This window comes from Gaeumannomyces tritici (assembly GCF_000145635.1).
Source record: "Gaeumannomyces tritici R3-111a-1 unplaced genomic scaffold supercont2.2, whole genome shotgun sequence".
Classification (NCBI taxonomy): Eukaryota; Fungi; Ascomycota; class Sordariomycetes; order Magnaporthales; family Magnaporthaceae; genus Gaeumannomyces; species Gaeumannomyces tritici.
The window spans coordinates 6371936-6393078 of record NW_008804546.1 but is presented as its reverse complement, the minus strand read 5'-3'; the positions used below and the strand labels follow the sequence as shown (position 1 = coordinate 6393078).

The following is a 21143-nucleotide window of genomic DNA, read 5'->3' as shown; positions in this document are numbered from 1 at the left end:
GGGTGGTGGCTGCGCGGAGGGCGGCGTCCAATCGTCTACGGGTGGTGGCTGCGCGGAGGGCGGCGTCCAATCGTCTACGGGTGGTGGCTGCGCGGAGGGCGTCCAATCGTCGACGGGTGGTGACTGCGCGGAGGGTGGCTGCGCGGAGGGTGGCGTCCAGTCGTCGATGGATGGTGGCTGCGCGGAGGTTGGCGTCCAATCGTCGACGGGTGGCGGCTGCGCAGAGGGCGGCGTATGATCATCTCGTGGCCGCTTTGCCTCGGGTTCGTTGATCATCGGATCCAGGTGCTGCTTCAAGGGCAAGGGCGATGATACGCCCTCGCCATCGCTAGACGATGGAGACGAGCCTGCCACCTCGGCAAGCAAACCCTCGGCTTGAGCAGCAGCCAGGAGCTCGTCCGTAACATCAACGCGGGGTTGTTCGCCTGACGCCAAGTGGCTCGTATAGACCCCAACTACACACTCCATGGATAGAGTGCCTTTGCCCTGGCCGGAGAAACCCGATGGCCGCGTCCCCAGTACGGCCGCCTCTTCAACGGCCGCCTCTTCAACGGCCGCCTCTTCAACGGCCGCCTCTTCAACGGCCGCCTCTTCAACGGCCGCCTCTTCAACGGCCGCCTCTTCAACGGCCGCCTCTTCAACGGCCGCCTCTTCAACGGCCGCCTCTTCAACGGCCGCCTCTTCAACGGCCGCCTCTTCAACGGCCGCCTCTTCAACGGCCGCCTCTTCAACGCACCCCTCCCCGCTCACTAGATCCTCGTCTAGTTCATCAAGGGATGGATCGTCGTTGTCGTGAGCTTGCTGGGAAAGCCTGATGACGGCTGGCTCGTCGACCTCGATGCTACTAGACGGATCGAGATCTGCACCATCGACAACTTCCAGAGGGACAAGACCAAGGGAGGCTGCAAGGTTCCTCGGATACAGATCCTCGACTGATTCTAGCACCGTCCTGACCTTGTGTTCCATGGGCCCTGGCTTGACCCACTGGTCAAATGAGACATGGTTGCCGCCGTCCAGCTGACGCTCGGCGGCAATGAGGGCTCGGACCTCCTCGCGAAGCTCCTCCTCGTGGAGCCAGCCCGCCGGCTGCGAGACCCGAGGATCGGCCGACATGGAGACCAAGACCTCGGGTGGTGACGGGGTCGAGCTGTCGAGGTCGTCCTCCGAGGGCGACTGTTGCATACGCCTCCGGCGACGGCGGCGCGTCTCGTCCCTCCAGAGGTCCGCCATGCTGTGCACAAGTTTCATATTTGGGTCCAGCGGGGCAAGCCGCTCAACAAAGTCGTGGTGCAGGCGGCGCTCCTTGACTTTTCTTCGATTCAGAATGTCCTCAACACAGATGTCGACCTCGATGGCGCAGTGGCTGGCACGCGGGAGCGAGCAGTCGTCGTCAGTGATTAGGGCCGGGCGGATGGAGCGACTGTGCCAGATGTGGGCCGACTCTTGGGGGACATGATCATGGTCGTCGGCGAACTGGGGAACAGGAGTCCGGAAGGAGAACTTGCCAGCCTCGAGGTAGGCACAGCCGTACAGGTTATAGTCGGTCATGAACTGCAGGAGGTACTGTAGATGAGCCTCGTATGGCTGGAAGCGGCGCTTCATGATGACGCCCTGGTGCAGCAGGTCGGCCAGGCGGGATATGACTGCTGGATTCAGCATGTAGATCTTGAGGTAAAACTTGTAGCCCACGTGGAAGCCGTAAAAGGGCACGCCCTTGACGAGAGTGATGCGGGCGACATATTTGGGCGGGTCCCGTCCGTGGACGACCTTCTGGCGGTAGCTCACGGCCAAAGCGTGGTCTATGGACAGGTGCAGGCTGTAGATGTATGCACCGATATTGGTGGAGGCCGCCAAGGTGCCGGGGTACTCGACGAAGAGGTAGGGAAAGGCGCCGTGGATATGCGCGCACACCTTCTGGCCTGTCTCGGTCGAGCCAAAGACGAGCACGACGGGGACCCGTGGCTCCTTGCTCAGTTGCGATGCGCGCGTGTCCTTTCGCAGCCGCGGATCATATTTGGTCGGGATGGATTGGTAGTGGTCGATGCAGTTCAGCCTGACCTTGAACACGTCCATGTCCATGCTGGCTGTGGGCGGTGGCCCCTCATGGCGATATAGTACCGAGGTGGCGCTTGTATAGAGGTTGAAAGCCAACCCGCGTCCAGGTGATGTCACCCGCTGGGGAACGCCAGATCACGTGCAGCAACTACCTAGTGGATGCAGGCTCCCCACTAATTTTCGGCGCGAGATCCTCCTAATCGCCGCGACCTTGGGGAGAGAGCACTTACCTGGGGACCCCTTTTTCATTGCACAAGACGGGAGCCAAACAGGCCCGACACTCGGATAGAATACTTGGTCTATCAAGCCCGCATCTCTCAAGCCCGCCCGCGCAGTTCAACAAAAACACGCATTCATCCTGGCCCCAACTCTGCATCGTCACACCCACCGTCCTCGCTCCGCGCATCGCCATGCCTCCTCCGCCTCCGCCTCCGCCCAGGCGAAATGTGGCCGGCGGGGCCATGTCGGCCTCCAAGGAGGAGAACGTCTATATCCCCAACTTCATCAGCAAGCGGCCATTCTACGCCGGAGACGAGGGCGACAATACCGATTACCTTGACCACCAGCGCCTACAAAAGAAGAATGAGGACACGGCATGGTACGACCGCGGCAAGAAGGCTGGCCCGGCAGCCACCAAGTTCCGCAAGGGCGCGTGCGAAAACTGTGGCGCCATGACACACAAGGCGCGCGACTGCGTCGAGAGGCCGCGCCAGAAAGGTGCCAAGTGGACGGGCCACGACATCCAAGCCGACGAGCTGGTTCAGGACGTCAAAATGGGATGGGACGCCAAGCGAGACCGCTGGAACGGCTACGATGCGTGCGAGTACCGTGCCGTTGTGGAAGAATACAACCAGATGGAGGAGATGCGCAAGGAGATGCGCGCGCGCGAGGCCGAGGCCGAGGGCCGCGAGCTCGAAGACGACGGCGACCACTACGCCGAGGAGTCAGACATGAGCAAGCACCAGCCCACGTCGACACGGCAGCTGCGCCTCCGCGAAGATACGGCCAAGTACCTCTTGAACCTGGATCTCGAGTCGGCAAAATACGACCCCAAGACGCGCGCCATCGTTGACGCGGGCGCGACCAACGACGAGGCCGCCGCGCTGTTTGCCGAGCAAGGCTTCCTAAAGCAGTCGGGCGACGCCGCCGAATTCGAGCGCGCGCAGCGTTACGCATGGGAGGCACAGGAGAAGGGTGGCGACACGCGCCAGCACCTGCAGGCGAACCCCACGGCGGGTGAGTTTATGCGCAAGAAACTGCGCGAGGAAGCGCAGCGCCGGCAGGAAGAGCTCGACCGCGAGCTGCGGGAGAAGTATGGGGGCGAGACCAAGACCTTGCCGGACGAGGTGCGCCGCATGGCCGTCGCCGAGTCGGAGCAGTTTGTCGAGTACGACGAGATCGGGTTGATCAAGGGGGCGCCGCAACGAAAGGCGCGGTCAAAGTACCGCGAGGACATGTTTCCCAACAACCACTTGTCCATTTGGGGCAGCTGGTGGTCCAACTTCAAATGGGGCTACGCATGTTGTCACTCACTCATGCGTAACAGCTATTGCACCGGCGAAGAGGGCAAGGCCGCCTGGGAAGCCGCAGAGCGGCAGCGCACTGGTGTCGGCCTCATCGAGGCCGAACCCGAGGACCATGAGAATCACAAAGAGCCAGATAAGAAGGAGCGGTCACCATCACCGGAAGCGGTTTCGCCTTCAAAGTCGAAGAAGCGGGTGGCAGGGGAGATGACGGATGCTGTTTCGGAGACTGAGATGGACGAATACCGAAGGAAAAAGACAGCGGTTGATGACCCGATGGCCAAATATTTAGGAAAGGACGAACTTGTGCACTAAGAGGTGAGCAGAGAGAGAGCGTGTCGTCTTGTTGGTGTATCTGAAATATACTGGCAAGACCGTCGGCTCTTTTGTACGCCCAACGTGGACATTTAGATATTCGCATTATACTGCCAGCTTCCTGATGAGATGCCCCGCGATGTATTTGTATATTCCTTGTCCCCCTTCGCTCTCAACCTTTGCTCCCAACCTCGAGGTATTATTCTCCTCCCAGAGCATCGGTATAGAGCCGTGGAGGCCCAGTGCCGGTTGCAACGCCGGTTCCAGTTGCCCAGGCGCCTACCAGGGCGCCCGCCGAACCGCCATTGATCGTGTGATGACAAACAGAGGGTGGATGCGCTTGTTTTGTCCAATGCCTTCGTGTGGCAAATTTCCTTGCTTGCCCTCCATCCGTGCAATGGCCAATCTGGCAAAAGTTCTATATGCTAAACCTCCTCTAATTTGAACAACAACGGTTAGGCTCCCCAAACGCTAAACACCGACACACATTAACTGCCCCTCCGCGACGAGCCTGGGCGGGGGCCCGTCGCTAACACTTTTCCCTTATTCGCTTCTTATATACTGGTGCCGGTCTGGAACGACGTAATAAAGGAAGCCGAAGCAAGCGCAACTTGTAGCAACGGTGTTTCGCGGCCAAAAAGAGAACGAACCGATGGGGGTGTAGTAAGGCCCCAAAGCTGTAACCGCGGTAGTAACAGGGCGGAGTAGTGTGCCGAGCGAAACGAGGATACGATATATATAAATTCGCTCTTGGGGCTGAGCAAAAAGCAAAGTTAGCCAACCTGAATAGCCTTAATAGCGAAGAGGATGAGTATGAGGGGCTCCAAAAACTCACAAGCTGGCGCCCTCGGGGGTCAAAGCTTATGGTGACTTCAAAAACGACAACGAAAAATGATACAACAGGTTCAAGAACCTTGTGTGATGCTTTGTATCCTCGACGCCGGCCGACGCAGCAGGCGGGGCCCGGCAATGTCCCGTCGCGCAACCGAGCTTTGACTTGATCCGTCCCTCACGGCAGAGCCTGCTTGGGCCGTGTTTGGACATGGACAGGAGGCAGCAAGGGCAGGCCTCTTGTGCTGCACAAGGCGTTCGGGAAACGTGACGTACAAGACGCTGCACATGTACTCGAGTGTACCCAGTGTCGGCTGACGCAGGCGTTGAAGATGCTTGATCTTGCATCCGTTTCCGCTTAAGCCTTCTCAGTCCCTTCTCGAGACAGTCAAATGTGCGTCGATCGATCAACAGCACCTTCTCGGAGCGCATCTCTGGCGCTGATGGGGATAGGGGCGGATGACTTTTCGGCTGCCCTTACTGGGAGGGGACGCTACTCCGGCGGGGGATTTAGCAGTGGCATCGAGACCGGGGACATTTAAAGCCTACGATAACGCGAAAAAGAAAAAAGAAAAAAAAAAAAAAGGTAAAGAAAGGAAACAAGGGTGAGGGTAGGTGAAATCATATAAAGTCAACTTACCCTGCCACGATTTCATCGCAACCCCGCCGATTCGGCTCTGATCTGGCAGATCTCGGCCTTTGTCTGGCTGATGTCGGCCCTGAGCTGGTCGACTTCGGCCTTGATCTGGCCGACATCGGCATTGACCTCGCTGCCGTCGGCTTCGGACCGGCTGCCATCGGCCTTGCCTTGGAGGATGTCGAGGGTGTCGAGCAGCTTGTCCAACCTGCAATTGAACGTTTGGAGCCGTTCGACCTTGGCGCTAAGGCGCTGCATCTCTTCGAATACTTGGGCCATCATGGCAGCCTCGCTGTCAGACGGCTGTGGCTCATCCATCCTGGGCAGCTTTGACACGCCTTTACCGCTCAGTGAGCCGGATTCGAACCTAGCAATCAATGTGACACAAAGTCCGGGTATTATGAAGGGTTGGCGTGAATTTTATTGAGTGGTCGGACTTGGCTGGGCAAAATTGAGCGGACTGGCTGGGAGTGAAGCCGAATTCGCCATGCTGCGCGCGTCATCAGCGCGTCATGCGGGCGCAGAAGCGAGCTGTGTCCAGGAAATGGAGAGTACCTTGGAAAGGCTAGGTCCGGTGCTGCTGGTAGTCGGCGTCTAGGCTATCTGCCCGCGCCCTCGGACCTGATCAAGACCGACTATGCGCAGATAGCTGGCGGTTGTTTGCTGAGGCAAGGCTCCGGGCGCCTGGCAAGGTTTGGCGTGGTCCCCCAGGTCGAGTGAGCCCCAGGCGGGAACCGAGTAGTAGCAAAAGCTTGAAAAGGCAAGTGGCAGGGCAGCATGTGGCTACGAAGCTCTTGTCGCGGCCGGCTAGAAATTTCGAGCGGGACCTCTGGCCGTCGCGCGTCTTGCTGGGGCAGTCACGGTGGATGTGTGGGTGCGGGTGGGAGCAGATCCTTGGCGGGCAATGAAATGCGTGCGCTCAAGTCTTTGACCAACGGGCCGTCGACCGCTGGTGGGCGAGTCTGGATGCATTTGTGACTGGCGCGTGCGCGTGCTGTGTGGCACCTCGGTTGGCAGCCCTCACGGCAACGTCACCCAACATGGGTGAAAGCGCGCCCGAGATGCCTCCGTTTAACCGTGCCGGCATCCCTCGATTCAGCAGCAACCCCTCGATTCAGCAGCAACTCGACCATGGCTGATGTGTTTGAAGAGGATGAGGAGGACGAGGCCAAGGCCGCTAAGAAAGACGAGGGCTCCAGCTCTGTCAAGGGCGATGGGCCAGCTCATGACGTCGGCGCGGCGAGCATAGACATCAGGGTCACTGCCCGACGTACCACGCTCGCCTTGTGATCGTTGCGGTTAGTCGCCACCACGTTCTCCGTACCGATATTGTGCCGCCCTTTTATTCATTTTTTTTGCCCCAAAAGCCTATGGTCGGTTTTAAAAAGCCCGTCGAATGCAACCGAATCCGTCGATAACCTGGGCGGGCAAAGCCTGGTTTGGAGTTTTTATAAAGGTTTACCAGGATGGCGAGGGTAACGTTTAAATACGGGAGTCCGGATTCTGGCTTGCTTGGGAATTTGATAAATTCGCAGAGTGGCAAGCCGACAAGTCCCAGCCAACGGGCAAGATGCTCACGGTCTACCTATCTGAGCAAGAAGTCCAACAGTACCTCGACATTGTCCCACCCGGCTCGGTCAGGATCGCATGCTACAACGGCCCAAGGTTCTTGACCCTCTCCGGAGACCAGGAAGCTATCATCGGCATCGAGAAGGAGCTCAAGAGGAAAGGTCTCACCAGCCACCTGGTCAACGTCCAAGCAGCCTACCACTCGCACCACATGAACGCGATAGCCGGCAGCTACAGCCAAGCGATTGGACAAATAGATATGCAGATGCCGCCCGTCGATGGGGCCAAGATGTACTCGAGTTAAACCCATTCCCAAAGTTACCCTGTTGTCAACGCAGTGTCCACGAAAGTAAGCAGTTTTCCATGCGCTCTTTTTGCTAATGATGCTACAAGCATATGCAGCCGCGATCTCGCCTGACGAGTGTCCCACAACAGCTGCTGGCATGATTTTTCCATTGTTTGCCAGCTCATCCGCTTGCTGTTATTTGGCTTTGTTTGCTGGCTTTTTCAAGACTGGACTCTTGCCACGCCGCAATTCCTTCCGAAGCTTCCGAATCCACCGAATTGCCAACTCGCTGCAGCCCCTGGTTTGCCTTTAGCCTTCCAAACAGGTCCGGAAATAGCAGCGGGACGGGGACGCCGGCCGAGGGCGACACGATTTCGACCGAGATGGTGGCGGGCACAGGGGCAGGCGCCCTGGGCTCCTCGGCGTCGGTCATGGCGGATTGCGCGTTGCGTTGCGATTTCGTAGATGGTAGACTTGTGTTGCACTATGGCAGCGATCGAGGGCTGTCCGAGTACTGCGGGTTCTGAGTGATCTCGGAGAAGGTCGACGAAGGCTAATTCCAAAACGATCTTTTAACTTTTCCTTCTTTTCCACTAAATTCTTTATCAACACACGTCACCTCCAGCGGCTCTGTGGGCGTGCCGTTTAAAAATGCGTGTTACTGGCCAAAAAGAAATTAAAGCACTCCATTTGTTTCCTAGGTGCTGGGGTTGTTAAAACGTATCAAAGCATAGGTGTAGACTTACTCCATACATCTGATCTTGTGCGAGTTGAGCTTTGCGAATAAATCACCACAGCTTTGGCCGGCGAGGGTGTAGCGCAGGGTCACACGCGGGGGCTACCTGCTTCCAGCATAAGGCGAGAATCTGTAAGCTCTTTTGTCGACGCTCGCCGCTGCGACAATAGGGAGGAGGGGTGGACTTGAGGGTCTCAACTTGTGCCAGCCGCGAGATATGGTAAGATGTGGTGATATGAGACGGGACGATACGGGGGCGCCCGCAAAAGTCCCGACGTGAAGATAACAAACCTGATCCCGGTGCATGTTGCAAGCCGCCCAGGGTGGGAAATGTAACTGTGCCGAATCCCACCTGGCGGAACAATTACAAGCAGGTGCCTTGGTTCCATATGCTAAAAAGGGCGACCCAGGGTTGGCTCTGGTCCTGGACATTGGAGAGCGAACCGGCAGTTTGCCCTCCTTGTGCCAGCATTCGACAATCTGGCGGCATTCCTCGCGCAAATCTAAATTCCCCATACACGCTTTTAACATGTGGATAGCACGGAGGGCGGCCGCCGGCCTCCAGCACTTGGCGGACCTCATCTCCAATCTGGTGAGTCTTTTTGTCTTTTCTCCCGAGTTTAGGGGATGTGTATATCTCGGGAGTAAGTAGAATGGCCATGACAAGGCGGGGGAAAGGAAGCAAAGCGTTCAGGAAAGCCCCCGGCCCCAAATGTTATTCGGCGGATTGCGTCCCTTATAACCAAAATCACCTGCACACGTCTATCGCGCACGCTGGGGGAGGGAGGAGGGAGCGGGTGGGCGCTGGTGTTGCTGTCAGGTGCTTCTCCCCTGAGCGACAGGCGCGTCCGGGTTATCCAGCTGTTTGTAATTCTCTGCATGTACGGAGGTAGGAGGCACCACCATGACAAAATCGTTGAGACGGCAAAATCAATTTTTTCCTGCCAACTCCACCGCCCTCAATCCAACCCACGCACAACAAAGCCTCACAACCATGTCTACAGAGCTTTCTACGCCTAAAAAAGCACGCGTGCAAGCCGTATGCGATTTCCTTGATACAGAAAAGCGTCCCTACAGTCACAATGCCGTCTTCCGCTGGGCTGATAGCCCCTGAAAAGTGCCCCTTTTTTTTGCCGTCTCGACGATTTTGTCATGGTGGTGGGAGGTCACTCGTGAAGCGAGGGCAGGGGCCACGTGTAGGCGGATTCGAGGTGAGAAGGTTGACACGTGAGAACGTTGAAACGGTAAAAACGTTGAAACGGCACAAGATGAGTGCGGGCGCTTCACAAGAGAGGCAAGCACCAAGAAACTACTTTTCTAATGTGTGCGACTTTTCTAATGTGCGACTTCCCTAACGCGCTGCACTGTTAGGCAGCCACTGAGCGTGGGACTCCACAGCCCATCATGAGCCTGTTGTCGCGGTCGAATCATAACCGCCCTCTGATTGATTGCCCGGATTTTTAGCTGCCAACACACCCCTTCAACTCGCCCCTCCGTCGCTTGCCTTTTCTCTGCCTTCTCCCTGCCCGCTGCTTGCATTCTCTCGCGTTTCCAACCCACTTCACGCTCAGCATTCCAGTCGTTATTTGAGATACCCAGCAACAGATGCTCGATACCCGTCCATTGTATTTCCTCGTTGAATTCCTCGTTGAATTCCTTTTTGAATTCCTTACTTTGTCCCGGCGATCCCTCTTTATTTCGTCTCTCACTCGCTAGCTGGCGCCCCTCGCCGCGACCGACTTTTTTTTCCATTCATCCATGCCCGTTTTCCCGCCCTCGTCCTTGTCTCTCCTCTCACCGCTTGACTCGGCAGCCCAGAAAGGGTAGACAACCCAGAAAGGGTAGAGCAGAGTTTCTCCCACCCGATCAAGTCATTCACCTTTGTTTACGTGAGCCTCTCTTGATTGCTTCAACTTGATTGCTTCAACTTCCCGTTTTACGGGCATGGTGCACCATGCCTCCCAAAGAACATGACCCAGAATCGTCCGTCGCCGACACCACGGTCGATGATTCCTCGCGCGAGAAATACAGAAGCAGCCGGAGCGAAAGGGGAGAAAGGGATCGCGACCGCGACCGAGACTGGGATCGAGACGACGAGAGAGATGGCAACAGAGAGCGCGAAAAGACTCGGGACAGAGACCGGGACCGACCTCGAGATCGAGACAGGGACCGCGACAAGGACCGCGATCGATACAGAGACAGAGACAGAGACAGAGCGGGCGACCGAGACCCAGACAAGGACAAGGACCGGGAACTTCGCCACAGATCCTCGCGGTGCTCCAAGCATCGCTCTGCCACCGACAGTGATCTCCAGTCGTCCTCGCACCGAAAACGTCGCACCAAAGACAAGGACCGAGACAGAGACAGAGACGGACAGCGCCGGCAGAGAGATCGTGATGCCGACAGAGAAAGGGATAGGTCCAAGGACAGAGCCTGCGGGAACGACCTCGACACGGCATCTGAGATGACGGGCCACGTCGTTCCTGAGATCTCGCGATCTCGCCTATCGCGACCATATCCGACCTTTAGCAAGCAGCACAGCAGGGAGAGCGTCGTCGTCGCTAGCCGTGAAGATCTGTCTCAGTCTCAGCCCGCCCCAGAGGGCCGTACTCACCGCACCGACCCGCTCACTCCCGAGGCCACTGATCTTGGTGCCATTGATGATTCCAAGCGCGCCAAGCCCGCCGACAGCACCATCGGACGCAAGCCTTCCGTCTCGCGCAAGGACGAGCGGCCACCAAGTCCTCCCGAGACAAATCTATCATCAGAGCACAAAGACAGGCTGCGGTCCGAGACCCCAACATCGGCCGGGTCACGCGATAAGAACAAGGACAGGAACGCCGACGACGACAGGCCCCGTTCGAGGACGTCATGGGTCTCCAGGTCAACTTCCAAGCACGAGAGTAAAAGCAAGGTCTCGACAAAGTCCAGGGCATCCAGTCAGGCTACCCTCATATATACCTCGTTCAAGAACCCCACGGTCGAGTCGGCTCAAAGCAGCGAGTCCAAGGTGACCTCCAAGTCGCGGGGTTCGTCTCCCAAGTCGGCCAAGAGAGATGTAGCCGCCGCCACGCTAGATCCCAGCGATGGCAACATGTCACCTGCTTCTGCACAAGACTCATCGCCCAAAACCCCAACCGGAACACCCCATTTCCCCCCACCCCCACAAGTATTCCCCCACGAGAAGCCTGGGACTGCTGGGCATCACTTTGGGCCACCACCCCCGCCACCCCCGCCACCACCGATGGGAATTGTCCAAGTCCCCAAAGTGAACTACCTCACGCAAAACGGTGGTCTACAAAAGTCGGTTTCCAAGGACTTTCTTGATGCGCTGCCACGCCAGAACGGCACCAGACCATCAAACCCCCCGCTGAGTGGCTGCGAAACGCTTTTTGCACCATTTTTCGGTATACTTGATCAGTACCAAGCGGTTTTGGATAACCATGGGTCCATCGCGGTTGCTACAGGTCACAAGACCATCGCCAGGCGTATCCTTGACCGCCTAGACAATGTCTTCACCAGGGACTTGCCTGAAGATGGATGCAACTGCGTCATGTGTGAGAAGACTGGCCGCCACCAGACTTGCGGCCTTGGCTGGGGCGAGGTCCTCGAGCGGTTCAAGGGCGATAACCCTCCATGGCCTCCATTCGACCTGGCCGAGCTAGGGTCCAAGGGAATCGAAGAATCTGCTGCCGACCTTGTTCCTCCACGGCCCGACTCACCTGTCAAGATGGACCCGGACATTGCCGAAGAGTTCAGAGGCCACTACCTGCGCCAAAACAAAAAGGTCAAGGCCGCCGTAGGCAAGTGGCTAACTAGCTGCGCCGAGACGCCCGCCCCTCCTCCCCAAGAAGTGGATGATGAGACTCTCACATTCGCAATCTTGACGAGCTTGAAGCACGAAGAGCAACCCTATTTCAATGCCCTTCTTTCAGGCTCGAGAGAACTCCAGCCAGCGGTACGGGCACCGACGCCCATGGTGCGCAAGCCACGGCAGGATTTTCTCGTGCGTACGGGCCTCGCGTTACAGCGTTACTACGGTCTCCAGCAAGTCCCCCGCGACGCCGAAACGGTCGTGTACCTAGTGCGTAACCACCACATGCACCATCTGTTGCGGACGGTCAGTGATATCAACCCCTCCGAGTGGGAGCTGCTTGTTTCAGGTCGCTTCGACGGCTTCCTATGGAGCGGTGCCGACAACAGTGGAACCGCTGGTGGTGAAGACGGAGCAGCCACACCGACCACAACCGCACTTGATCTTTCTCCCCAGGGAGGAGGTCCACCAATACGGAACTTTATCACCCCGTCGGGGTATTTCTCCCCCCCCTCAAGGGGGCCAACACCTTTCAGTCGAGGGCCAACACCTTTCAGTCGAGGGCAAACACCGGCCTCATTCGTCAGTGGTGTCTCATCAATGGCGGGCGTTGTGGTACCGCCAGGAATGGGTGGTGGTGGTCCTGGTGGCAAAACGGCTGTAACAATGGACGAAGAACTCGAATTGCAGGTGCTGGCCGAGGTTGAGAGGCACATTTATCAAGGCATGGAGGCGCTTGAAAACGCGTTCGAGGCACTACATCAGAGGGCCGAGCAGGTCCGCGGAGCGTTGAGGCAACGGACCTCGGGGCTGTCGGTCGGTCTTCAGCGCAAGCGGGCCGGAGGCGGCGGGCTGCTTTCGTCAGGCCAACTTGTTGACGAAGACCTCGTCCAAGATCAGGCAGGCGGCGGCGGCGGCGACGGGGTCCACGGTGGCGACGACTTTAACACCAGCTTTGCCGTCGCCACCACCAGTGAGAGTGATTGGTGTGTCGAGGACTACGGGGAACTGAAGCCCGACGACTCGGCCAGCAACATCAGCTCCTCGCGTCACCGGCGGCCAAAGAGGCGGAACGAGAGGAGAACTCCGGCTCCAATCGAGGAGGATTATGATGAGGAGTGAGACAGCGCGACGGGGAACCGAACCCCGTGTGCAGTGCGTGTGCTCGGCTGCTCCGGCTGGCCCCGTACTGGCCCCGTACTAGCCATATGCACGTACCGTCAATCACAATTCGGTCCTTAATCCCGGAGCTACGGATGCACGCTGCCCGTTTTTGTGCCTTTGCCCTTGCCCCCCCTTGCCTTTGCCCCCCCTTGCCTTTGCCCCCCGTTGCCTTTGCCCCCCGAACCTTTGCCCCCCCGAGCTTTCTCCCCATCATAATGGAGAACTGGACCCTACCCCCGCTCTCAATCGACCCCGCTGGGAAACCCCGGCTTCAACAACCACGACCAGGGAGGAATGCGACCTCAAAGCCCTCGATTTTATACCGAGATGGGAGGCGAAAAAAATCGCCATTTTCAAAGTAGCGCCAAGGCCTAGCCTACATTTCTTTTTCAACATCAATCGCAGCACCAATATTTCAACCGTTTGCCGGCTCATTTCCCTCACAAGGCAGTGATAGCCTATGTTGATAGGTGACGCATATCACTCGCGAAGGGCATGCACTGCCAGATCGGCACCGACAAGGCCGGGCGGCTCGGCCATCGGTGGGCCTGCCGATTCGCGTCATTGTGGGCTGGGATGCTCTAAAATGGCAATCCATGCATGCCATGGGATACATACCCAGGTACCACTTCAAAAGACAGCGGACTGAACCTTGGCAACTTGGTTACCCTAGCACCGGGCCTGTTGGGTCGGTTGGCTTTCCCCACCAGAAAAACGCCCGCGTCCAGCCAAGCAGCGGCAACAGAGGCGTGGGGCGAGCACGTCATCGCGGCTACAAAGCATCCCATAGCCACCACGTTTAGCGATTTTCTCGTTTGCCGGGCCATCATTTGGACAATCCCCATGGATCCCAAAAGTGGCGCAACCCGGCACCAGCCAAGCCGTCCGACATGTCGAACTTTATTGCAGCCCCCTATCTTTTATTTTTTATTTTGTTTGGGAGAATTCCTCGGACGGGAGTCCCAAGTGCCAGAGCATACATATATATACCCGCCACCCCCCACCCCCCAAGACGACGCCGCCCCTTGTGGTAGTTTCCATCAATCCACACAGCTTACTGTCGCCATGGCCAACACACCCCACGGCGGCGTGCTCAAGGACCTGCTGGCCCGGGATGCTCCGCGGCACGCTCAGCTCTCCGAGGAGGCCGAGAAGCTGCCCGCCCTCCCCCTCACGGAGCGTCAGCTCTGTGATCTAGAGCTGCTCCTCACCGGTGGCTTTTCACCGCTCGAGGGCTTCATGAACGAGAAGGACTACAGCGGGTGCGCGCCGATGCGATACCCCTTTGTTTCTGGCTGGCCATGCGCAACTGACACAAGAGCCAACATACTAGAGTCGTCAAGGAGAACCGCCTCGCCAGTGGCGCCCTTTTCAGCATGCCCATCACTCTCGACTTGGCAAACGAGACAATCGACGAGTTGAAGATCAAAGCCGGCGCTCGTATCACTCTGCGCGACTTCCGTGACGACCGCAATCTGGCCATTCTGACAGTTGAGGATGTGTACCAGCCAGACAAGTGAGACAAGAACTCCAACGACCCCAACGACCCCTTGTTCGACAGGGAGGACCCTTTGACAGAGAGGACAATCACAGGAATTTTTGACCACTAACCCCATGGTTCCATTTCATCCAGGCAGCTTGAGGCGAACGAGGTGTTTGGGGGTGACCCGGAACACCCGGCCGTCAGCTACTTGTTCAACACAGCCAACGAGTTTTACGTGGGCGGTACACTCGAAGCCGTGAATCGTCTGCAGCACTACGACTTTGTAGATCTGAGATGCAAGTATTCCTTCCCTGAAGGGTTTCTATTCCTTCCCTGAAGGGTTTCAGTGTCATCCGCGGTTACCAGAGACCAGCAGGCTGACAGGTTTTGAACAAAACAAAGACACCCCCGCGGAGCTTCGCACCCACTTTGATAAGCTTGGCTGGAGCAGGGTCGTGGCCTTCCAGACGCGCAACCCGATGCATCGCGCACACCGTGAGCTGACGGTGCGGGCGGCGCGCTCGCACCACGCAAACGTGCTCATCCATCCCGTTGTCGGACTGACCAAGCCTGGCGACATTGACCACTTTACGCGCGTGCGTGTGTACAAGGCGCTGCTGCCCCGCTACCCCAACGGGATGGCGGTGCTGGGCCTGCTGCCGCTGGCGATGCGCATGGGAGGCCCGCGCGAGGCCATCTGGCACGCCATCATCCGCAAGAACCACGGCGCGACGCACTTTATCGTGGGCCGTGACCACGCCGGGCCGGGCAAGAACAGTAAAGGTGTCGACTTTTACGGCCCCTATGACGCGCAGCACGCTGTCGAAAAGTACAGGGACGAGCTGGGCATCGAGGTGGTGCCGTTCCAGATGATGACGTACCTGCCCGACAGCGACGAGTACAAGCCCGTCGACACCATCGAAAAGGGGGTGCGGACCCTCAACATCTCGGGGACGGAGCTTCGGGCGCGCCTGCGCGGTGGCAGCGACATCCCCGAGTGGTTCTCGTACCCCGAGGTAGTCAAAGTGCTCAGGGAGTCGCACCCGCCGCGGTCGGCCCAGGGCTTCACCGTCTTCCTGACGGGCTATCAGAACAGCGGCAAGGACTCCATCGCCAGGGCGCTGCAGGTCACGCTCAACCAGCAGGGAGGGCGCTCCGTGTCCATGCTGCTGGGCGAGACGGTGCGGAGCGAGCTTTCGTCGGAGCTGGGCTTCAGCCGCGAGGACCGGACCAAGAACATTGGCCGCATCGCCTTTGTGGCATCGGAGCTGACGCGGGCGGGTGCCGCAGTCATCGCGGCGCCCATCGCGCCGTTTGAGGACTCGAGGCAGCACGCGCGCGAGCTGGTGCAAAAGTACGGCGACTTCTACCTCGTGCACGTGGCGACGCCTCTCGAGTACTGCGAGCGCACCGACAAGCGCGGCATCTACGAGAAGGCGCGCGCCGGCGAGATCAAGGGCTTCACCGGCGTCGACGACCCGTACGAGGTGCCCGCCAGGCCGGACCTGACTGTCGATCTGGAGAAGCAGTCGGTCCGCTCCATCGTGCACCAGATTGTGCTACTGCTGGAGAGTCAGGGGCTGCTGGATAGGCTGTGAGCAAGATGAGAGTCGAGGTGTAGATGACGGTGTGGTGTAGACCAAGATCCTACCTGATTGGCGCCTTGTGCGCCACGAGGCCCAACCTTACGTTGGGTAGAAATGAGCCGACAAACGGTTGAAATATTGGTGCTGCGATTGATGTTGAAAAAGAAATTCGCCTCCTATCTCCGTATAAAATCGACCCTCAGTTCCTGGCCCTCCTGCCGGTCGTGCCCGTTGGTTGTAACACCCGACACCTTTAACAAACTATAAGATCAGGAGCCGCTCCGCTAATTTGACGCCTGCACGGCCCTCCGGGGGCAAACCTTAAATTGCCTTGATTTAATTTTAAATGTTTAAAGCAAAAGAATAAAGTAACAATGCTTTTTTAATGTTTTAATTCGTTTTTTGGACAATACAAAAAAGCATTGAAGGCGTTAGCAAAGCCTGAAAGCGTAGCTATTTTTTTTGTTTTAACTTTATTTAAAAAAAAAGGCATATTAAATATAATACCGTTAAAGGATTTAATTTTTAAAATAACAACGTATATTAAGCTAAATTGAAAATTTTTAGCAAAAATATTAAAAATAGCAAAATTTAACGTTATGCGTTATAATTTATAAATAATAATAACGTACGATACCGTTACAAAGAATTGTACCCGGTTATAAACCATATTTCCTTTTTGGAAATTTCGAAAAATTTAAAAAATAAATACAACGTTAACCGGAATGTTAAAGTTTTTAAAAAAGTAAAAAAGGCCGTTGTATTTATCGATTTGCATTAAAAAAAAGCGTAACGCGAAAGTTAATAATGCAAAAAGCTTAAGTAATATTTTAAATGTAACCGGTAATACCGTTAACGAAACCGGTTTTAATTTAAAAATCATTCGTAATTATTATTCGAATTTTAATGCATAAAGGTAAAGCATTGTACAAATTGCCGGCGTTTTAAAACTTAACGGTTTTAGCTTTTTGGCTAGTATTGTTAGTACAAATCTGGATTATAAGCTTATTGAAATGCTTTAAATGCGTAAATTGTATTTTTTAATTAATACGTTAGTTAAATAAATGCAAATAGTTTTGTTAAAATAAATAATTTTAGCAAGCTGGAAACGGGTAAAAATACGGGTTAATAAACTATCACAAAGTAAACAGTATATACTGTCGTAAGGAAGCCTTAAGCATAAATATTAAATGCTTAAGGCATCGAAAGAGCGGTTCCCTTGCCTGGAAGCGTATAACGCTTCCAGGCGTTAGGAAGGAAGCTTAGTAAGCAAAGAGGACAGGGAGTTACGTATATATAAAGGGCAAAGGCCTTTACGGAACCCTGCACTTTAAATCCTTTTTTCCTTAAAGCATATTAACCGGAATAGCCTTACACCGTGCTTATCCCTTTTACTTGCAACAGTTATAAGCCCGGCGACTTTTAAACCCTTTAACGTAAAGTAAAAGGCTTAACAGCACGAATTTATTTCCCTTTTATTACCTTTATTAAATTATTCCCAAACGCGCTTTTTTAAACGCATTTATCCTTTTTTTCCTTTCCGCAATTTTTTTACGAAAAAATTTTTACGCTTTTAAAATTTCCTTTAACAAAATTTTTTTTGCCGAAGCAAATTCCGTTATTAATTCCGAACGTTGCCGAAAACCTTTATTAAATTCCATTTTTTTAATTTTTACGTTTTTACGCTTTTAAAACTTCCAACCCTTTATTTTTTACCGTTTTACTTTTATAAACTTCCGGTTATTACCAATTATAAGTAGCACGAATAACAACCTTTTCGTAATAACGTTGCTTAAAAATTAAAAGCAATGGCTTACGTAATTTACGGCGCTCCGTTAAAACGCATTAATCCTAAAAATTTAAAATTAGGTTAACCTTAATTTAAAGTTCCCGAACGACGTGCAAGTTAACGAAACCCTAAATTTCGATTTTTTCGCAGCAAAAGCCCGGGCCAAACACGTTAAAAATTATAAATTTAAGCGCTTAGCTTGGCAAACGATCCTTTCGACCAAAAAAAAAAGGCTTGCTTAAAAGCTTAGCAAGGCAAAAGCAAAGCCACGCAAAAATTTAATTTCGAACTTTTTTAAGCCCTTTCGGCACTTACCAAAGGTAATTTTAAAACCAAGCATAAAAAAGCGCTTAAAGCAAAGGATACCGCGAGCAAAACCGCTTCGAAAAAAATTACAACCTTTTTTAAATGGATTAATTTTTTCGTGGACCTTATCGCGCTTGCAAACGCGCAATTAAAAGCTTAAGCTAACAATTACGTTATTTTCCGTAGCACCATTATTTGTTTAAAAACGCTTTACGCTTTTACCTCCATAATAAAAATTTAAATAATTTTTTAAAAATACCGCAACATGCTTAAAAAGGCCGCTAGCATTACAAATATTAATTAGTAATTTCCGAAATTTTAAGCGATTTTTATTTAAGCCAAAATTAAAAACGTTTTTAAAGTACAAGGCTTTACGCTTATGCTTAACTTTTTTAAGCACATAAAGCGCTTTAACCCTTTTTAAGCAAAGCGTTACCGTTAAAAAGTAGCTACGGGCAACTTTACGGAAAAAATGGATATTTTAATTACCAAATTTTTAACAATCCTTTTTTAATACCGCATTAATAATTTGGGCATTAAAAAAAAGCTTGCGTTTTTAACTTTTAAAAGCGCATTTAAAAATAAAAACGAAAAAGTTAAAAGCATTTAACGAAATAACGCAATAACGTACGAATGCCCGGTTTGCATTTAAAACCATTTTTAAAAACCGGAAAATTGTTAAAAGCTCGTTTACGTGCTTACCGGCAATTTTAAACGCTTTCGTAATAAGCCAAACAACGAAAAGTGCAAAAAAATTAAAAAAATCTTTGGAAAAAAACCGTTGGAAATTATTTAAAAAATTTTTCCTTTCCAAAAGCAAATTTAAAAATTCCGTTTAAAAAAAGCAAGCCGAAAACGCGTTAAGCTCCGGTCCCCAAACCTTAAAAAAAAATAGGATTTAAACGCGGCCGTATTTAAAATGCCTTTGCTTTAAAGCGTTTTTTCGGCCTTTAATATTATAAAAAATACTTATTTTAAAAGCACGCTATTCAATAATTGCAATTTGCTTTACATCGTTAACAATAAAAAGCGCTTTAATAAAAGGTTATTTTAATCGTTAAACGGTACCGAAACGGTTTAATGCGGCACTTAATACTTTCCGATTTTAAAACGTAGCATTCGTACGCTTTTTAACTTTTTAAACAAAAACGGAAACCTTAAGCTTTACAACGTTGCTTTGGTAAAAGGTTTTTATATTAATATTATTTCGAAAGCCCGTTTAAACGCTAAAAGGGTATGGTTTTACGGGAAAAACGCGATTTTGCGCATTAAAAAAATTACCAACGGGAAAATAATTAAACGCTTTTAGCGCAAAAATAACGTAATGTTTTATAAATACAAATTTATTGCTATTTACTTTATATTAATTACGTTATAATTTTTCCCAAAAAATACGGTTTTAACCTTTGCAATTAAAGAATTTTTACGCCGCAAACGTGCTACGCATACGTAACGTCCATTTTCGAATTTTACGAAATCGCAAAAAAATACCGCTAACCTTTGGCATTTGCGCAATGGTTATTTAAAATTACAAGCGCTAAAAGCTTTCGTTTAAAACGCCCGGAACGTTAAAATTAAAGGACTTAAACGGATCGAATGCAAAGTATGCGCAATAACTTACGTTATAGCCGTCGTTTCCAAACGCTTTATAAAAAGGGCCATGCGCCCCTTTTGGAAAGTTTGGTTTAACTTATTTAATTACTTTAAGTTAAAATTAAGGATAAATTGGGTTTTGCTATTAATAAATAAATACAACGGCAAAACCTAAAGCTTTACATTTCCAAATAAAAAGGAACCAACGGTTATTAAAGTTTTAAAGGAATAAAAAGCGTAGGTAAAAAAACAATACGAATTATTTATTGCTACTTTTAAATATAACCAAAAAAAGTCCATTATATTTGTAAAAGGGGCTTCGTGGTGCAGTGGCTCTGCACCAGGCCGGTCCCGCCAGGACCACGGGTTCGAATCCCGTCGAAACCACAAAGGACTTTTTGTTCCTTAGCCGCCCGCCCTGCTGGGCCGGAAAGAAAAAGGGGCCGTTACGCCAACGGGCTTCGCCCGAGTTAATTTTTACCCACGCATAAAAACCAACGATCCCGATAATTGATCCGATTCCGACCCCTCCAACCCCGACCCTTCCCAACCTTTCCTAGCACCACCTCGAAGGCCCAAAATGCAGAAGGTTAGGCCAAAAAGGAAGCAACGGGAGGGCCCCTGGAAGGGCCCAACCCTACCCCGACGAATGCACGCATAAACCGACGAATTCGATTACCATCCCTTTCTTTTTTAAATATTAGCCACAAGCCCTAACCCCTTGCAGCCTTAGCCCTAATCCCAACCTTACCGCCCCAAATAGCCCAAAACGCTAAAAGCCAGGCCAACAGGACGGTAACGGGAAGGAAAAGGGCCGGGTGCTAAAAGGGCCAGGTTAAGTGCGTGGGAGGGCCCCCCAAACGCCTTAAACAAGCCTGGGCAAAGAAACCGGCAAAGGACCCCTTCAACCGAAATGGACCCAATTCGTAGCCCCCCCGGCAAAAGGGCCAGCCTGGCAAATCGAACAACGAACCAACCAACCAACCATAAGCAAGCAGGACGCGGCCTTATCGGCCCCTTGCAAAGGGGGCTGCACGCGGGAAAACGGTTAATTCCCGGGTGGAGCCTTTACGAGCAATCGAGCGTGGAAAAAAGTAAGCGTTAGCCAAAGCGGTTTAATACCGCTACGGAAGCGCACCGCCAAAAAGGCGGAAACGCAGGCATAAGGTTTTTCTTTTTTAGGCCCAACCCAAAGGTTTTCCCCCATTTGCATGTACTTAGCCGCAGCACTAAGGTTTTTTCCATAAATATAACAGCGTATAAATACAACAATATTTGTAAAAGGGTTTTCGGAATACGAAAAATGGGCTTAAGCTAAAAGCATCGTTATCGAAACTTTACCGTTATACATTTACGAACCCAACGGGATAATTAAGCGCACGGAATAAAACGTTATTACAAAAGGGATACGCATGCGCAAAAGCGCAAAATTTTTTAAATATTTATGGCCGAAAAC

General features: G+C 52.9%; 12 protein-coding genes and 1 pseudogene across 13 annotated transcripts; 8 read left to right on the top strand and 5 right to left on the bottom strand.

Moving 5' to 3' along the window:
* Positions 1-135: 135 nt before the first annotated feature.
* GGTG_04733 (hypothetical protein) lies at positions 136-2073 on the bottom strand (the record flags this gene model as incomplete). The annotated part of the gene is made up of 2 exons (XM_009222530.1): positions 136-693; positions 737-2073. The coding sequence occupies 2 exons, from the start codon at positions 2071-2073 to the stop codon at positions 456-458; spliced, it is 1575 nt and encodes a 524-aa protein (XP_009220794.1). The 3' UTR covers positions 136-455.
* A 195-nt stretch (positions 2074-2268) lies between these two features.
* On the top strand, positions 2269-4191 carry GGTG_04732 (pre-mRNA-splicing factor SLU7). The gene has a single exon (XM_009222529.1). The coding sequence runs from the start codon at positions 2466-2468 to the stop codon at positions 3891-3893; it is 1428 nt and encodes a 475-aa protein (XP_009220793.1). The 5' UTR covers positions 2269-2465; the 3' UTR covers positions 3894-4191.
* Positions 4192-4801: 610 nt separating this feature from the next.
* Positions 4802-5902, bottom strand: GGTG_04731 (hypothetical protein). The gene is made up of 2 exons (XM_009222528.1): positions 5365-5902; positions 4802-5217 (listed from the first exon to the last, which is right to left on the bottom strand). Exon 1 carries the CDS (start codon positions 5677-5679, stop codon positions 5377-5379), a length of 303 nt encoding a protein of 100 aa, XP_009220792.1. The 5' UTR covers positions 5680-5902; the 3' UTR covers positions 4802-5217; positions 5365-5376.
* Positions 5903-6487: 585 nt separating this feature from the next.
* On the top strand, positions 6488-6651 carry GGTG_04730 (hypothetical protein; the record flags this gene model as incomplete). The annotated part of the gene is made up of 1 exon (XM_009222527.1): positions 6488-6651. Exon 1 carries the CDS (start codon positions 6493-6495, stop codon positions 6649-6651), a length of 159 nt encoding a protein of 52 aa, XP_009220791.1. The 5' UTR covers positions 6488-6492.
* A 280-nt stretch (positions 6652-6931) lies between these two features.
* Positions 6932-7234, top strand: GGTG_04729 (hypothetical protein; the record flags this gene model as incomplete). Its single annotated transcript, XM_009222526.1, has 1 exon — positions 6932-7234. The coding sequence occupies one exon, from the start codon at positions 6932-6934 to the stop codon at positions 7232-7234; it is 303 nt and encodes a 100-aa protein (XP_009220790.1).
* Positions 7178-7649, bottom strand: GGTG_04728 (hypothetical protein; the record flags this gene model as incomplete). Its single annotated transcript, XM_009222525.1, has 1 exon — positions 7178-7649. One exon carries the CDS (start codon positions 7647-7649, stop codon positions 7398-7400), a length of 252 nt encoding a protein of 83 aa, XP_009220789.1. The 3' UTR covers positions 7178-7397.
* Positions 7650-7958: 309 nt separating this feature from the next.
* GGTG_04727 (hypothetical protein) lies at positions 7959-8534 on the bottom strand (the record flags this gene model as incomplete). Its single annotated transcript, XM_009222524.1, has 2 exons — positions 7959-7991; positions 8244-8534. 2 exons carry the CDS (start codon positions 8532-8534, stop codon positions 7959-7961), a joined length of 324 nt encoding a protein of 107 aa, XP_009220788.1.
* Positions 8535-9119: 585 nt separating this feature from the next.
* On the top strand, positions 9120-12975 carry GGTG_04726 (hypothetical protein). The gene has a single exon (XM_009222523.1). The coding sequence runs from the start codon at positions 9907-9909 to the stop codon at positions 12886-12888; it is 2982 nt and encodes a 993-aa protein (XP_009220787.1). The 5' UTR covers positions 9120-9906; the 3' UTR covers positions 12889-12975.
* A 177-nt stretch (positions 12976-13152) lies between these two features.
* On the top strand, positions 13153-16212 carry GGTG_04725 (sulfate adenylyltransferase). Its single transcript, XM_009222522.1, has 4 exons — positions 13153-14192; positions 14264-14446; positions 14564-14709; positions 14816-16212. The coding sequence occupies exons 1-4, from the start codon at positions 13531-13533 to the stop codon at positions 16009-16011; spliced, it is 2187 nt and encodes a 728-aa protein (XP_009220786.1). The 5' UTR covers positions 13153-13530; the 3' UTR covers positions 16012-16212.
* Positions 16213-17021: 809 nt separating this feature from the next.
* GGTG_04724 (hypothetical protein) lies at positions 17022-17425 on the top strand (the record flags this gene model as incomplete). Its single annotated transcript, XM_009222521.1, has 3 exons — positions 17022-17050; positions 17151-17264; positions 17404-17425. 3 exons carry the CDS (start codon positions 17022-17024, stop codon positions 17423-17425), a joined length of 165 nt encoding a protein of 54 aa, XP_009220785.1.
* Positions 17426-17742: 317 nt separating this feature from the next.
* Positions 17743-19987, bottom strand: GGTG_04723 (hypothetical protein; the record flags this gene model as incomplete). The annotated part of the gene is made up of 7 exons (XM_009222520.1): positions 17743-17829; positions 18104-18249; positions 18317-18553; positions 18656-18900; positions 19452-19592; positions 19716-19762; positions 19871-19987. The coding sequence occupies 7 exons, from the start codon at positions 19985-19987 to the stop codon at positions 17743-17745; spliced, it is 1020 nt and encodes a 339-aa protein (XP_009220784.1).
* A 15-nt stretch (positions 19988-20002) lies between these two features.
* GGTG_20077 lies at positions 20003-20074 on the top strand (annotated as a pseudogene). The gene has a single exon. The product of its transcript is annotated as a tRNA-OTHER (tRNA).
* Positions 20075-20600: 526 nt separating this feature from the next.
* On the top strand, positions 20601-21000 carry GGTG_04722 (hypothetical protein; the record flags this gene model as incomplete). The annotated part of the gene is made up of 2 exons (XM_009222519.1): positions 20601-20781; positions 20972-21000. 2 exons carry the CDS (start codon positions 20601-20603, stop codon positions 20998-21000), a joined length of 210 nt encoding a protein of 69 aa, XP_009220783.1.
* Between the last annotated feature and the right edge of the window lie 143 nt (positions 21001-21143).